At 37.3% G+C, this 18271-nt stretch overlaps 1 protein-coding gene across 2 annotated transcripts; it reads left to right on the forward strand.

The window, feature by feature from the left end:
• Positions 1–49: 49 nt before the first annotated feature.
• On the forward strand, positions 50–18238 carry shisa7a (shisa family member 7a). 2 transcript variants are annotated; one of them, XM_039679437.2, is made up of 6 exons: positions 50–693; positions 8093–10298; positions 10644–10795; positions 12957–13022; positions 13121–13309; positions 14487–18238. In XM_039679437.2, the coding sequence occupies exons 2-6, from the start codon at positions 9565–9567 to the stop codon at positions 15404–15406; spliced, it is 2061 nt and encodes a 686-aa protein (XP_039535371.2). In that variant the 5' UTR covers positions 50–693; positions 8093–9564; the 3' UTR covers positions 15407–18238. The 2 variants fall into 2 exon arrangements, with proteins under 2 accessions (XP_039535371.2, XP_039535369.2); XM_039679435.2 differs by having other exon boundaries at positions 8125–10298.
• The last annotated feature ends 33 nt before the right edge of the window (positions 18239–18271 follow it).

Consider the following 18271-nt stretch of genomic DNA (forward strand, 5'->3'; position numbering starts at 1 on the left):
ATCGTTGCCATGGCAACCGATCAGTGTGTCTCCCCTCAACACACACACACACACACACACACACTCACACCATATTGCTTAGCCAGCCATAATCGTGGCAAGGATGAGAAGTAGTTTGAGAAAGGAAACACTTGAAGCGGTCTGGAATCAAACCCTCATCAACACCGTCTCGCGAAACCAATAAACGCACTATTCAGCGCAGCGGACCTATGTGAGAACACCCGCCTCATTCCACCGGTGTTTCGTGACAGAGTCGGAATGTTCTTGTGTGCACACTTTGCAGGCGGCGTCGATTAACGGCAACGTTAAGGAGCAACACAGAGGGGGGAAATATTCATGGCGCACGTTATTCTGAGCGCTATAAAAAATATATGAGGGACTTAGGCAAAGGTTATCTCACCTGGAATACTTTCTCAGTACATAACGTTTACGCGCAAATAAAGTTGTGCACGATCAGGTAAAAATCGATGCTTACTCTATAGTAGCTACGAACATGGAAACAACCGGGGTAGGTGAGAGAAAATCCCTGAAAGAAATTAGTGACTGTAGCTGTTGTTTTGTTGCCAAAAGACGAGACTATAGTCAATAGAGGAGTGCTGCAACAGTTTGTGGAAATAATTTCCCAGCCATCATCGTCGCTCAGGGCTGAGTAAGATGCGAGACTGCCGCGAGGATCAACAGAATTCAGCTCAGGTAAGTCTCTCAAGTTGAACTACATTGCTGCATGTCATCTAATTGACTGATCAATCGTTCACGCGCAGATGTTTCACGCGCTCTATGTTTATCGAAGTTTCGTGATTTGCGCTGGGGGGAAAAAAACAACATCGACATGTTCATGTCATATTTTATGTTTTCAATCGTTTGCAAGCGGCCGGAGGAAGATGTTCACACATATGTGAGTGTAATGTGGCTCCACATTACCCTTCGTGTAAACATGCATTCACGCCTACGCAGACGGCCATTCATTGCTCTCGCGCTGGTTGTCATGTCCACCTACTCACCCTCGTGCGAAATACAGCTCCTGAAACACTTCGATATACGACAGTTTCGAAGCAACCCTAAATTTATTTTAAAAACTGTTGTTATTATTGGGGAATATGACTGTAGCGAGAGCAACAAAAGTTCGATATGTTAGGTGTGTTGCGCAGAGGACTTTTCATACAGGTTATGTTACGTTGACAGAAGAACCACAGCCTGATGGCATTTTGGGGGAAAACCACACAATAGGTGGCAGCTATTAAAGTATAATTGTGGGTGAAAAGCACAGATGTACTAAACTATAGGTAACAAATTTTATCTATCTGAATTATTTTATATACAACGCCTAGTTTTAGTTTTTTAAACTACAGAGAAAAAAGGGCCAAGGCCCTGCCAAACAGTTTCAGAAGTAATAGAGTTCAGTCATGAGGTGAACCTTTGCTAAAGATAATGTGCTAGACCTGCCATGTTTAACATTTAAATCACTGTAATGTAAAAAAGTATATAAGTTACGACAACACAAGCTTTTAGATTGCTTTAACTCGTCAAAATAAATTAAGCAATTTTCAACGTTATTTATAAGTTAAACCATATTCAACTAATTTTTGAGTCAGTTTAATGTAATTTAAGGTGGAATGACTTCAACATCCAAGTTGATTGTACTTGTAAGGCAGCAAATATTTATAATTATCATTATTTTTATATCGTAACTGATTTCTTTATTTCAGCTCATCATATAAATAAAGCTGGTTTTCTTGTTTGCTAATTGGCGTAAGTGAAATTTGCTGTCCATAAGGCACATTTGACACAAGCCGTAGTCTCTCCCATTCTGTCATAATTACTCATCTCATTCCTCTAGATCTACAGAACTAAACATGGTCCATGATGCAAACAAAGTGCCTTTTTTTGTCTCTTTCACTTCTCATTTCATTCATTTGACAGCATTTTAACCAGAGCAAGACCAATGTAATACATTTTAAAAATAATATACATTTTTAATAGAATGTTATAGATGCATAAAAGCTTTAGGAGGTGATGGACTGTCCATGAATAGCCCTGAGTGTCATAGGGGTTTGCAGGAAAAGGGCAAACCATTTGTCTTTTGAGAGAGAAGAGCGGGTTTAGAGGGGTAAAGGGGGTCTATTCATCCTATCTATCATTCTCTTTCTCCTTCTCTCCTTCAATACAAGTCTGAACTACTGCAGTGCTATTCTGAGAGAGTGAGCTGCCTCAACCCACGCACTGAATATCACAGAGAGAGAGAGAGAGAGGGGGGAATGGAGGGAGATAAAGAGAAGTCGAGAGAACATTCAAAACAGACATGTTTTGCAACAAGAACACAATGAAATAGATGGAAAATAGCACGATTTCCTAAAATCAGATGAATCGCCTGTGATTCCTGTGTGAAACAAGCGAACTGTTTCTGACTGTTCTAGAAACTGTTTGTGAATGCGCCACATCTTCAGTGTCACATCTCTTAGAAGTCGCCCACAGTGCCTTGCTGATTGGGTGCCGTGTTCAGGAAAAGCTAATCCAGTTTGTAGAGGCGCATACTGTTTCACATAGACAAGGTGTCGAAATGGCCTACGCTTTATTATAGACATACAAATGAGAGGTTACTGTTTTTAATGTCATATAGGCTGTTCTTAGGTTTGCTCCTGTGAAAACTGTAGATGGCCCACATGAATCACTCGGCGTCACACCTGTTAAAATCGCCGTTGCGTATCTAAAAAATGTCTTCTCTATGAACCGTTGACAGTTGTGTGCAAAATACAATGGCGAAAAATGGGGGGGAAAAAACATTCTTCCCACGTAGGTGTCTAACAACTGAACATGGAAAAACTGAACAAGGAAGACATGTGACAGAACAGATGAACATGACTGTGACAGTAGACATGCAAAAATCGTAATTGCATGTCTGTCAATGCAAAGTCCTTTCTAAATGAGTCCTTTCTCCATATTAATTATGTGCAAAATGGGGAGCAAAAGCACAAGCAGGTTATGTTCTGCTAATTAGGAATATTTTGTTATCAGCAGCAGCCATTAAGAGAATTTTTAAAAGCCTTTTTGCAACATTCATCAAGTTCCCAGCATTACATAAATAAGAGAATATAGTCTGACCATTTAAATATATATTTTTTTAATTGATCAAAAATGTATCATATTTCAGTCATCACAGTAACTAAGCCTGTATTTAAATGTAATGAATAATATAATATAATATTTTTATACAATATCTGCATTAACTTTAATCTTAGCAGTTCTTGTACCCAGATTTATGGTCTTAATATTTTGTTTATTACTTTCCAAAATAATTCAAAGAATAATTAGCTTATGTTGTTTTATTTAATACACTCTCAGAAAAAAGGTACAAAAGCTGTCACTGGGGCTGTACCTTTTCAAAAGGTACACTTTTGTACCTTAAGGGTGCATATTGGTACCTTAATGGTACATATTAACATCTAAAATGAACATATCAACACTTAAAATGTACATATTAGTACCTGAAATGTACATATTAGCACCGGAAATGTACATATTAGCACCTAGAATGTACATATCAACACTTAAAATGTAAATATTAGTACCTGAAATGTACATATTAGCACGTGAAATGTACATATTAGCACCTAAAATGTACATATTAGCACCTAGAATGTACACATCAACACTTAAAATGGACATATTAGTACCTAAAATGAACATATCAACACTTAAAATGTTAGCACCTAAAATGTACATATCAACACTTAAAATGTACATATTAGTACCTGAAATGTACATATTAGCACCTAAAATGTACATATTAGAATCTAGAATGTACATATCAACACTTAAAATGTACATATTAGTACCTAAAATGAACATATAAACACTTAAAATGTACATATTAGCACCTAAAATGTACATATCAACATTTAAAATGTACATATTAGTACCTAAAATGAACATGTCAACACTTAAAATCTACATATTAGCACCTAAAATGTACATATCAACATTTAAAATGTACATATTAGTACCTAAAATGAACATGTCAACACTTAAAATCTACATATTAGCACCTAAAATGAACATATCAACACTTAAAATGCACATATTAGTACCTAAAATTAACATATCAACACTTAAAATGTACATAATAGCACCTAAAATGAACATATCAACACTTAAAATGTACATATTAGTACCTAAAATGAACATATCAACACTTAAAATGTACATTTAGCACTTGAAATGTACATATTAGCACCTAGAATGTACATATTAACACTTAAAATGTACATATTAGTACATGAAATGTACATATTAGCACCTGAAATGTTAATATTAGCACCAAAAATTTACATGTTAGCACATAAAATGTACATATTAGTGCCTAAAATGTGCATATCAACACTTAAAATGTACATATTAGTACCTAAAATGAACATATCAACACTTAAAATGTACATATTAGCACCTAAAATGAACATATCAACACTTAAAATGTACATATTAGTACCTGAAATGTACATATTAGCACCTAAAATGTACATGTTAGCACCTAAAATGTACATGTTAGCACCTAAAATGTACATATCAACACTTAAAATGTACATTAGTACCTAAAATGAACATATCAACACTTAAAAATGTACATATTAGCACCCAAAATTAACATATCAACACTTAAAATGTACATATTAGTACCGGAAATGTACATATTAGCACCTAAAACGTATATATCAACACTTAAAATGTACATATTTGTACCTGAAATGTACATATTAGCACCAAAAATGTACATATTAGCACATAAAATGTACATATTAGTACCTAAAATGGACAAAAGTGTACCTTTTGAAAAGGTACAGCCCCTGTGACAGCTTTCGTACCTTTTTTCTGAGAGTGTAACCGAGTTTCTCTTTTTTTAAATTTTCTGGATTTGAGTCTGTGTGTGTACCAGTGTATATTCCGGAATATGTATTCGAATATAATGTATTTCGAAATAATACCTGCATTTAGCGTTTTTTTTGTTGTTGTTGTTGTTGTTGTTGTTGTTTTTTTTTTTTTCGGTCAGTGCAGTGGTTTAATAATTTAGCAGAACCAGCTTGATGCCACACTGCCACTGTAGCCGTAATGCATAACCACCATTGCTAAGATGAGAGCGCAGCCTGCAGCAGCCAGGCACATGTATAATTTCATGGCTAATGCTGTATTTGTGCAGATTTTTATGTGGCTTCTTTCTGTGCAGTTTCCCTTGTGATATCTGTGCCTCATTACATCCAAAATCGTGTTGTTGGCATTAACTTGTTGATCTGCGACAAGAGATTTTGTGTGTTCACTCTATTCAAGGGCTGTACGTTTTATATACCTGTAAAACGCATGGTTGGAGAACGTGTATTATATGTTGTATGAGAGTGTGTTAATGTTCCTGTGTGAGCCAGCACACTGTCTATGTAGCACTGTATGTTCCCGGTGTTGTGTATTGTGTGTACTGTGCGCGTATGTGTGTTAGTAAGTGGTGTCACTGAATGCTCTCCATTCTCTTCCACCCACACACTGCCCTCCCACATACACACACACAAACACACAAAGCACCTCTCCTCTGTCATACCTCTGGCTCTGTGCACTTCTGTTATGCTGTGCTCATATTTAAATCTCTACCCTGCACTTATCTCTCTTTTCTTTCGCACTTTTCCCAACCTTCTTTTATCCGCTCGATGGTTTTCAACGGGCCCTTACAATTGTGAAAAATAAAGCATATAGCTATTGATTACAGAATAACTTTAGCATAACACTGTCTCTTTTACTTCCTCACAAACATTCTGACACAGCGTCAGGAAAGCATCTCTCTCTCTCTCTCTCTCTCTCTCGTTCTACCCCCTCGTGCCATGCATCATGCATCATGCTATGCTCTCTGAAAAGGGCTGATCACTATTTGTTCAGATTATTGCTACTATTCACTTCTCTCAATGCTTCTGATTCATAGTGACTTGTTGTAACACGTTAGACAAATGGTCATCACACCATCTCTTTTCTTTCTCAGTGTCATGAGCTGAAATCTGCAGCTGTACTGCATTTAGTACAAATGTTCGATTTAAGTTTAAGATTTAAGGGCTGTATATTGAATGCAATCTATTTTAATCTTGCTTGAATTTAAATGTAGATATTACATCTGTTTCTAAATGTTAAGTCCCCATGAAATCAATATTTACAGTTCTTGTTTTTTTTCTAAACGTCTTCTCTGATGACGTGTTTTTTCGGCGTGAGGATGGGAAAACCTTTCACAATGATCTAATCAAATCCCGAAAAATAAAGTCCTGCCATACATTTTTTTTTGGTTGAGAAGCCGTTTCACTCGGATATACGTCACAATAGGGATGAAAAGACTATTGCAACTTGTTTTCAGGCCTATATATTCAAAGTATATTACTTTTACTGTAGTGAAGTATGTTTTTTTAAAGAACTTTTACTTTAGTGCTTAATATCTCCATTACACTGCAGAAAATCATAGCATTCCTCATTATTTTGATGTAAAGAAATAGAATGCGCTTATAAATGTGCTGATGAGTTGTTGGTTTTTTATGAGCCATTTAAAAAAAATATTTTTGCACTTTTTAAACTGGTGCTGAATTCATAACTGCATACTAACGTACTACATTTACTATTACTGCCATAGAAAGATGGTAAAAGGCTAAGCATAGTCTGCAGTTCCCAATTCAGCTTGGTTCACAAATCACGAGGAATGATTTATGCAATGATCCATTTGCCGCAGTTCTAAAATCTCACTGATTCAGATTTCCGGTGGAAGTGACGTTTGGCCAAATTTGATTCAAAATGATCAAAGAACCAGAACTAATTTGATGCTCAGAGTGTATGTAGGGATGATTTTACCGATAAGGCTAAAATACAAATTAGTTTGCTACTGTAATGATGAGATTTTCTAGTGTGTATTGAAAATGCAAATCATATTTAGGCTGTAAACAACTCTAAGATGTTTATGTGCTAAAATGATTTAAGTTGTTGTTCACAGACTTCTTCGTCAGCATCTAGCTTTTCTTATTGCCTTTTTCGCCTTTTTTCCTATCTCACCGCTTTTAAATCGGACAATGCATTACTATAAAAGTGCTTTTAAAAGCTCCTCGTCCTGGTATCGCTGTCATGGCGGTGTCATGTTTAGAATCCAAATGTTTTCTGATCTTGACACATATTTGTTCCATATTTGGCAAGTGTTTTGTAATAGAAGTGATATTGTGACAGAATTTTGTTACAGGAGAATTCATTTTAAAAAAAAAAGAAAAAGAAAAGTCAATGGAATGCGGGTGTGTCCCGGTGGCTACTTTTGGTATTGCACATAAACAAAATCTAATAGGAACTTCAATTTCAAAACAAAACATGGTTTGACATCTTTAATGGACATCATCCATTTTATAGCAATTTTAGTGTAGCCTAACAATTATTTTGTATATTTTTTTTGTATAAAATAAAAAATGATATAGTTCAGTTTATTTGTTTTACAGTCAACTTTAACTTGTAAAACTTTTTACACTTTCATTTGAAGTGCTTGGCTCAGTGTCTTTTTTAAAAAGAGTTTAAAAAGAGGTTTTTAATACTAAGTGTTTCTAACAAAGGGAAAATTAAACTAGACCACTGTATAATTATATATCAGCCTCATGACCCAAGTATCCAACTTTTTTTTACATAGTAACAGAGAATTATACATGCGAGGAACCAATCATTTTACAGAAAAATTATGAAATGGATAACCTTTGCCATGCTCCTATTTTTTTTAAATCACTTGTACTCTTTATGTCCATGATTAAAGCATTTTGAAAGGGATTGTCTGGTGTCTGTAAGTGTCAATTAGGAGACATTACGCCGGCTTAATTTAAGTCAGGTGCGTAGGGCAATTTCTACCACAAAACACACAGTCCAACCCCAGAAAAATCTCTTTTGCGCTAAATTCTGTGGATTCTATATTGATTGCTTTAGTTGCCGCATACCTTTTTTTCTGTCACTTGCCATATGTGTCACAATGAAAATAATAGGCTGCCATGCAGATGACAAGCTAACTATGATCTTTCAGAAACTTTCACTGATCTCTGTGTGTGTGTGTGTGTGCATGTAGGATGTAACATCAGTGTGTTGATTTCTTTTCAGAGGCACATCGCTTGATAACTGAACACTTCATAACTGCCAGTGGATTCCAAGATCAACCCTGCAAAAATTGTGAGGAAACAGCCATGTCCACACCATGGGATTTTAAACCATTTCACCAAGAGCAAACGATTCTCAATGAAAACTGGGCTTATCTTAAAGGCATATCTGCTGCGTGAATCTTAAGAAACTGGAAAGAGACTGGAAGGTTTACATAGTCACTCTCCTTGGAAACATTGTAAAGACAATCAGCCCTTTACATCTTTACTGCCATCAGTTTTTTTGTGTGTGTGTGTGTTTGTCTGTGTCATCGGTTTATTGAACATTTTCACCTAAAATACGTGAAGAAGGGCATACATACATATCTGATTTCTGTCAACTATTTTAAATTTGCATACCGGATTATTCATTTGGTCTTTCTTTACATGCTTTACATGATTTTAGTTCAGTTATATAGAGGTTCGCAGGCAGAGATACTGAACAAACTCAAAATGATTCCTCACCACACTGCCCTCAAACACTCAATGGAGTTCACGATTCTGAGAAGTCCTGTTAACACGTAAACAAGAAGATTAGTTTCGGAGGTTGTTGTTTTTTTTCACCAAGTGTATGGAAATTGTTTATACTAGTTAATAATAGTAAACATTCAGGGAGTATAACAGGTCAGGGAAATCTGCTTAAAGACTAAGTGCCATTGCTGAATGTAAGGAGTGCCCAAATAAAAAAAAAAAAATTGTGAAGACAAGCAAAACTTTAGTTTACATTTTAAAGATGTCTACAGTTGCCCCTTTCTCTTAAGTGAAACTTTCATCCTGATAAGTGCCAAAACAGAGAACTAAACCTAAATACTTCTAATGTACACAGTTATACTACTACTTAAATGCCTTTGTGTCATGAAAATACTAGATTTTGAAGTAATAGGAGGACAGTAACGAGAAGCCATTTTGTTTGTCTGCGTATATGTGAAAATGTTTACTTTTGAAGAAAGCCACAAAAGGGAATATTTGCCTTGTTAATGCATTCAGAACAGACAATTTGTTAAATATTCTTTCATGTCCTGTTTATACAATAACTAGCCAATTGTACGTTGCCTGCTCTGAATATTGTCAGCGTTTGGATTGTTTTGCATATTGTTCAGGTTTTCCAGCAATATGCTGGATGGAAACTCTGCATGATGAGAGAATACATGTTGTGTAACTCACCTTGAAGCTGAAAGCACATCAAAATAGTTTTGTTGTGATCCTTCACATCGTACACTTTTATCAGACTTTGAGAGCAGATTTGTCTTTCAAGACTGTTTTGATATAGACTCAGATTTCATACGTCGGAGGGCTGCTACAAGAATATTTTCCATACAGCACTAAGCAGGCTGTTATTACAAAATTCGGCATTGTGCGGTGGGTTGAGTCAGCGAGAGAAAATAGCAGCATTAGTCATGTAAAGATGATGCCCACCTTGGAAGCTCGAGTACGTGTCATTATTCTCTTCCTGCTAATCGCTGTCCCACTTAACGTTTCCTCGGCGAGCGTCCCGGGCCCCTCCAGAAACGTAACAAATGGGCCCATCACCATCACCCCGACGCCCAGCCCCAGATCTCAAGGTAGGGGCTTTCTTTACCCCCTTTCTAAAAGCGGTGGGAGTATGCGAGGGAAGTCCATGAATCGTCGGCCAAAGCAGCCAGCTGGAGTGGCAGAAATGCCCCTCCGGCCGCTGCCTCAGATAATGCTGCCAAAGAATGTCACGACTGATGCACTGAAGGCCCCTTTCGGAGCAGCAAAGGTAGCTCCGCCTCCTCGCAAACTGGTGGAAGTTGACGTGTGTCGAGGTTATTATGATGTCATGGGGCAGTATGACCTCACCTTTAACTGCTCCAAGGATGACTTCATCTACTGCTGCGGGACCTGCCATTATCGATTTTGTTGTCCGGACCGCACTCGAAGGCTGGACCAGAACATCTGCCACAACTACCATTCTCCTGTGTGGGCCAATACAGCCCCCCCAGCGACCAGGCCCCCTCTGCCCGCTTATCCGGACCTCAGCCGCATCGAACAGAGCAACAACACCGTCTACGTCATCGGTGGAGTCATCTCGTTTACCGTGGCAGTGGCAGTCGCCATTAAAGTGGCATTCCACAAGGCATCACGGCAGCCTAGGAACCGAGAACTCAACATGCCAAGGTAAGAGTTTATGTCTAAAAGGACACTAAATAGCACGGACACTAAATAGCTCTGTCAACAAGTTTAAGAATTTGAATTACAGATATACTTCTGATGCCCTAATTAATTCATTTGAGCTCCATTTGCCTTTATCATTAAGCCTCTCATTTTTTCTTTTTTAAAAAATGAGAGGACCCATCGCTCTGCACATTTTGTATGTCTCTTATGTGTCTCATTTCATGGAGTTCTCACCTAAATAGCTGATGATCTCAATCAGGTGTGTTCAATAAGGGAGACATACAAAATGTGTAGGGCGGTGGGTCCCTAGGACCAGGGACTCATCATTTCTACATTCTTCCCTGTCAGGGCTCTTGTGGAAATGTTGCGTCACCAGTCGAGTCCAGTTCAAGAGGGAGAGAGAAACAACAGCGTAGCCTTGGGAACTGGAGGAGGAGAGGGGACACTTGGACGACCCCCGAAAAATCTTTATCCCACACTACAGAGTAAAGATAACAGACGTGAGTGGAAAACTCCATAATCTCCATATGCTGGGAAAGGCGCCACTCTTAAAGGGTTAGTTCACCCAAAAATGAAAATTAACTCATTAATTGCTCACCCCCATGCTGTAACAACCCCGTAAGACCTTCGTTCATCTTCAGAACACAAATGAAGATATTTTTTTATTAAATTTGAGAGCTGGATCACTACCACATAGGCACACTAAGGGATTGAAACTTGAAAGTCATTGAAGAAAATGTTTAAATTTTCCATTTGACAACAGTGGCTCAACTATAAGATTTCCACGACCTTCTAGTTCAGTTCTCGCGCATGCGTCATGGAAATCTCTTGAACTCTCGTCTCAGGCCCAGAAGGAAGAAAAGGAATAGTCGAATAAAGTCGTTATTTTAGTTTTGGGTTTTTTTCGCACAAAAAGTATTCTCGTCGCATGATAAAGTTAAAGTTGAGCCACAAGTTGTCACATGGAATATTTAAAAATTTTCTTCAATGACTTTCGGGGCTTTCAAGTTTCAATCCCTTAGGGAGCCTATATGGTAGTGATCCAGCTCTCAAATTTAATCAGAAATATCTTCATTTGTGTTCCGAAGATGAACGAAGGTCTTACGGGGTTGGTACAGGTGGTGAGTAATTAATGACTTAATTTTCATTTTTGGGTGAACTATCCCTTTAAGAACAGTGTACATTTGTGTGTATAATTAACTATGAAGATAAGTAATATATAAGTATTAAGTAGCAAAAAACTATTCATTCAGATTTATGATTTAGTTAGTCCAGTTACTCTATTATGATGAATAATGATGAGGTTTGAAATGTACATCTTATACATTATTAATAATCCAATAAGTCCATCATAGTTAGAATGTTAAGAATCATAATAATTATTTAATTAAATTATAAAACAACAGCAACAACATGCCACTGTGGGGGTTCTGCCCCATTTTTCAGGGGGACATTTTACTCCAAAGGGTTCACTTTAACTTTTCATTTGAAAATGAAAACAATATTTGTTACTGTACACATATATCCATATATCACCTATTAACAAATAAAAGCCATAAAGAACTAAAATGAAAATTAAATTCACAGGTCACCATCATTTAGTGACAAAAAGTAGACAAAACCCTTAGTTATCCTTTAACTACAAAAACTGTTCAAATGTAAGAAAACTCACAAATAGTAAATTTTCACTGTAAAAAAAAATATGATCAATAAGTTATGGCAACATATACAAAAAACATTTTTTACATTGCTTTAACTGATCAAAACAAGTTAATATTTAGTCATTTTCACCTTTTTTATATAAGTTATTATAGATTCAACTCATTTTTATGTCAGTTTAATGAAATTAAAATTGAAATAACTTAAACATCCAAGTTCATTGAACTTGTGTTGTTGTGGTTTTTTTTTTTTTTTACAGTATAGTCTTAAATCTATGATTTAAAAGAAAATTAAATGTCTAATGTTTTATCCAGGTTTTCTGTGACTTCAAATCAGCAAATTGCAGTCATTTCAACTCGTTTTGTCTAGTTGAATCTTGTATAACTTAAAATGAAATTGAAATTGGTTACTTGATGAAATTAAAGTAATGGAAAAAAAACATTCATACAATAATGCTGCCATTAGTACAGTATTTGACTTTGTATAAAATCCTATTTCTACATGAATAAAAAGCCAGTTGGTCGCATGTCACCAGCTATAATTTGAAATAAAATGCCTTGGGTCAACAATTCATTAATATTCAATAATTGTATTAAATTTGCACTAATTTTACTATCATGGACCTGGTTGCAGTTTGCAGGTATTGTTGCATTATATGTCATACAGATTTCCAGAGTTCCTTTCATGTTTCCATCTCAGCTTGAGTCTTGTGAACGACCAACTGTATAAATTCAGGACAACAAAGGAACATAGGGAAAAAGCAAAAGCCAAATGATGAAAGGGCATTTGTGAATTATTTAGCACGAAGCTGTATATGATGGCATTAGAATGAACAGACGGCGAAAAATGTGCAACACATTGTGGAGCTAGAAAGAGCTCAATAGGGCAACATTTATAGTATTAGATGCATACGTGTGTTTTATAAATTCATACTAAATGTAAATTAGTCACAAAGACATGCACATACAGCCATAACACACATGTCTTTTTTCTTATTCACAGTGGGGAATATACAGCATAACTTCATCCATACCACAGGCTCCAGTCCCAAACATACAGCCACCATCGGTAGGTAAAACCAACAATTCTACATAGTTGAATGTATATTCTGAACTACTGAGTTTGAAATAACCTCAAGGTCCATCATTGCATACGTGTCTTTAAAGAGCGTGGCTCACGTATGAACAACATGCAGATGGCCACTGGTGGCACATTGAAGCCCAATAAGCATACTAACGCCATGAAGCCCCAGCCGTCCTTCCATCACTCCCTACATAACCTGGCACAGCTGCCACCCTCGTATGAAGCCGCCATGAAGCCTGAGATCAACAGATACTCCTCTCTCAAGCGTCTGGGTGAGTGCTTTGTTACCATTGGAGAGGAAGATTCTTATCTTAGGGAAATTATGTTTTGTAAGAATTACATAAAAGGTTGGCATGATTGCTTTCTTATTATAGCCAACATAATTTCAAAGGCATAAAGCCAATTTAGAAGCAATAAGGAGGAAAAGATGGACGAGTACAAAAACAGTGTGACATTTAGTACTGTTGTGTTTTGAAGGAGAAATTACCTGCTCGATGATGAGGATATAGTCTCATGTGGGGCTCAGAATGTTGCCGAAAATGATCTGTACGCTTCGGTTTTTGTTTAAAGCAGTGTCAGTGTTGCATTTGGAGATATAAATGTTTGTGAGGGTCATTTTAATGAGGGCAAACCATAGCAAAGCGCCCGCTATCTTGTACAGACGCATAAAGCCTTAAGGCCTCTCTCTCAGCTAGACATCAAACCTCCTGGGAAGTGTGAGTTACAGTTGGATGACAAGAAAGTTCTGCACAGGCGAAGGTTATACAGGCTGATACAATGACTCAGACTTAATCAGCCGAAAGATGAAATAGCTCAAGATACAGGATTGTATTAATATTGTTAAATTAACTGAATCATGATTCACATTAAACACATTGTCCTGGGATGGACGTTGAAGAATTTATATGAAGAGTTAAGTAGGTTGTGATGAACCTTTTATTGACATTCTAGCTTGTCGCTCAAATCCTGTGAACATTTTTTATTTGGGATACACAATATATTGATATTGAAATTGGTTATTGGCCAATATTAGACAGTAATTAGTTCATCATCTAATGCTCACCTAAAGTTAATCTTTAAAAACACGGATAATTTACTTAGTGTAGTGCTAATAATAAACCCTTTCAAATGTGTTCTTAAGCAAATCGCAAAATTGATAAATAAATTCACATTAAATTGATTGTTTTTAGTGTTTTCTCATTAATTAGAATTAACATGAAAACAGTAAAAATGAGAAAACAAACAAATAAATGAAGTCTTGATATTGATATTGATCAGATTTTGGTCATTTATTGGTCAGTACCGCTATTTTTATACCTGAAAATGACTGAAAATTAATTACTAATGTATTTCATTTTTCTAAAAATATAAATATTTATAATCAGCAACTTTTCATGTTAGAGATTATTCATATTGAATGTTTTTAAACATGTTTTCCTCCACCTACAGAGAAAGGAGGATTGGAGGAATATTCAGGTTACTGTACCACCAAACGGAGGCCCAACAACGCCCCTCCCTCCTTTCATTCCTCCCAGCATCACCTTCCCTGGGGTGGCGACTACACGCTGGGGGGAAGAGGCACGCTTCCCAACCGCGCCACTCGTCCTCGAATACCTCACCCGCAGTCTGCCCCAAGCCACACCCCGAATCCTTACCCTCTGGAACCCCCGGAATCCAAGCAAAATCAGAATTACGATACGCTTTCCAAACCGCCACGTCGCGTCAAGTCAACGGACCAGCTCCTTGCCCTTGCCGATGGCAGCACCTTATCGAGGCTCTCGAAGAACCAGCAGCATCAATACTACAAAGCCATGGCCACTGCATCAAAGAACTCCAATAACCAGAACACCCTGAAGAAGTCCAAGGAGAGGCTGCTGATGTCACCAGACCATCTACAGGAGGAGATAGGCGGGGATGAGTATGGCGGAAGCGGGATGGGTTTGGGAATGGGTGACTACACGGGCGGAGGGGGAGGCGGAATGGTGCCCACCCTGCCCCGCGTCAGCCACCAGAAAGCTCAATCACAGCAGAACGTCTGTGCCACGCCATCACTCGACCGTCACCACATGATCAAGATGAACTCGCACCCGACGTCGGGGCGAGAGCAGGAGCGGAATTCGGCTGCGATGTCAGGTCACCTGGGAGGAGGCGGGGGTGGGGGAGTGGCATGGGGCGACATGCCAGGAACAGGAGTTGTCATGGGAACAGGGACTCTTGGTGGACACAGTGCCAGGAGGCTTGCATTTGCAGCTAAAAGGCAAAATACCATTGAACAACTTCACTTCATCCCCGGTGGGGGGGGAAGTGGAGGAGGAGTGGCATCCAACCAAGGGGTTAGAACAGGAAGCAAGAATGAGGTTACTGTGTGAGCAAGAGGCTGGAGAGGGTAAGGCGGGAATGGAGAAGAAGATGGGTGAGAGATAGACTGTGTGAAGAGTTGGAGGATGGTAAAGGGACTGTGGGAGAGAGAGAGAGAGTGGGCGGAAGAGGGAGAGAAATAACGAGAGAAGAGAGAAAAGGAGTAGGAGGATGGTAAAGGAATAAGAGAAACAGATTTTCAAGGGGGCCACAAAGTGGGAGAAACTACGCAGAGAGCGAAGTGGCACTTTTTTTACATATACATATTGTATATAGTGGCAAATTCACAACATAAGATTAGATAACAACAGTTATAAGTCAGGTTTGATAGAGCTTCAAAGTTTTTGTGCTTTTTACGTTCATGAAATTGCCGCTATAATTATGATCAAAGCTGCCATATACAACTATTTATTTGTGTAAATTTTGCCTATAAATCTACCGCATAGAATATCAATAGAGTGTAATATAAATTCCACATGATGTGTACATTTTTTTCAAATCTTTATGTCATGTTTTTATCCTCAAATATCTTACATTATTACACATTACAGATATAGCTGCTATGGAGCCATATATTTCAGAGAATGGCTTTTATCGTATAACTATGATAGAACTACTGGAAGACTAATAATTAACATCTGCATAAGAGGAACCAGTTGAACGTGGAGCGCTCATCCAAACTTATGAACTGCAAAGCTAGTTACATTTGGACCTACGTAATGCTGGATCTTGCCTCTTTTTAAACCCTAATCCACTTCTTCATGATGAGGAAGTGCGGCAGGGTTTTTACAAGGTATGTCAAAAGGAATTATGACATTGAACAATTGGAGGAGCATATCCAAAAACTCTGAAGAATTCGATGAACTCATTTGATGAATTAATTTTGAATACCGTAAGAACGTAAGCCTTACCATACATTGTTACATCTGCATCTTATTCAGTGTGAATTTAAAATGGATGTACCAAGTGAGTTCTTTTCAATCTGTTTAGGTGGAATCCTGAAAATAGCACACGAGAAGTTTCCTCAAGTTTGCCCTTCAGTACATCACTGGAGATCGCTTTGAACTATCGATGAAAGCCATTCTGGGACACAATTGGGCAGAAAAGCCCAGATGAAAACCAAGAGAAATGTCTGACAATCATCTTTTTTCTCCATCTTAAAAAGACTCATTAATGATCAATGGCACTTTGTTTGGATTCTGAGCCACCACTTTCTACAATGTCCAAGTGCTGGGATTTGCAAGGGAGATTCATCATAAGGGACGCTGGACTACCAAAAGCACAAGAATACATTTGATTTATGTAATGCTGGGTACCTACACATATATGCTCCTTTTAGGTATACTGTGTAGACAAACGGTTCACCTTAAGCTATTAAATATGGATCTGAGATGAAGGCGACGACTCAAGACAGAGTAAGGGCACTCATCAATGTATTTGTATGTTATGATATTCTGGCATAAAATTAGTGCATAAAATGGCGGTACCATTATCTCGCTCAGGTGTTGGTTGGCATTTGCATAAAGACAAACCTCCTGGACCACTTTTCGAATCTCCATGTTGAAGCCATGTGTATATGCTGTTAAAACTGAGACTCTGCGAACAGTCTTGAGGATACAGGCATGCCAAAACAGCTAACCTGTATTTTTCGAATCTGCTGTTACCGAGATATGACCATGATACGTCATACCTAATATCTTCATAACCAATAACGCTTATCAATATTAAGGGCTATACAACACACATGCGTTAGTGGTACAGCTGTTACCCACAGCTTAATCATTGCTCAATGATAAAAATCTCATTATTTACCAAAAAAAGATATTAAAATAGTAAGTAAATATTACAATGAAAAATGTAAAGTGAGATTGTTCGCAGAAGAGCCAGATATAATTAATTACTGTATGGTTCTGACCTCTGAGAAATAGAGCTCATTTAACCAATGAAAACTGATCAATTTACATTGTAAAACCACCTACTGGTCGTTTTTTATTGTTTTTGTCATAGACTTTTAACCTCTTGGTTAATTTTCAGTGTAATGAAACTGAACAGTATGAGTTACGGACTATTTGAATATTTATGCCTCCCAGTAAAAGTGTTAAGGAGTAGTTTATATCACATCAGCATCAGGATTGGTGGTAACACATTCATTTAACTCTTCACTGGAAATAGTGTGTATCTTAATGAATTATGAATACAACTTAAAGACAATCTTCCTAACAGCTCTGTAATACATTGGTGTTCGTTATTGTCATTACTATGACAGTTAATATTATGGTTATTGGTGAAATTTCTTCTTGTTGTTATGGTTATCTTATGATTATGATGGTGATTTTTTTCCTCTGTGGTTTTAGTGTTTACTTGTTTTAGATATCTTTCTCATGAAATTCTTTTGAAATTATGAGTAGAAAATAGAAGCACAAACATCAAAGCCACTCATTGTTCGCCAATTCTTCATGCATTCCTGATGATGAGGAGTGCCTTCGAAAATTTCTCAGTGTGATGTCACATTGTAATTGTTCTAAGCCTGCAAATGTCATTACTTGTTGCAGAGACATCACAATGAGTTTATAAATGATGTCATAGGATGTATGTTGTATGTGTGTAACCGAATGTCTTTTTGTTAAGTGAAATTTCAACTTTTTAATGTTTCTTTCAGGGACAATTAGAACAGATGAATCAATTTAGTATTTTCTTTGCCATAAAAAGTCTGTAGCAATGTCTGTTTTGTATCCACAAGCCATAATTATGAAAATGTTTATGAAATTTATTCACAAGGCATATTACTGCAGAAAATAACAAACATTGGATGTGCAAATAAAGCCCTGAAGCATTTGATGGTAGCTTACAATGGAATGAGCATTGGTTGCACAAGC

This window comes from Pimephales promelas, chromosome 12 (genome assembly GCF_988280905.1).
Source record: "Pimephales promelas chromosome 12, fPimPro1.hap1.1, whole genome shotgun sequence".
NCBI lineage: Eukaryota > Metazoa > Chordata > Actinopteri > Cypriniformes > Leuciscidae > Pimephales > Pimephales promelas.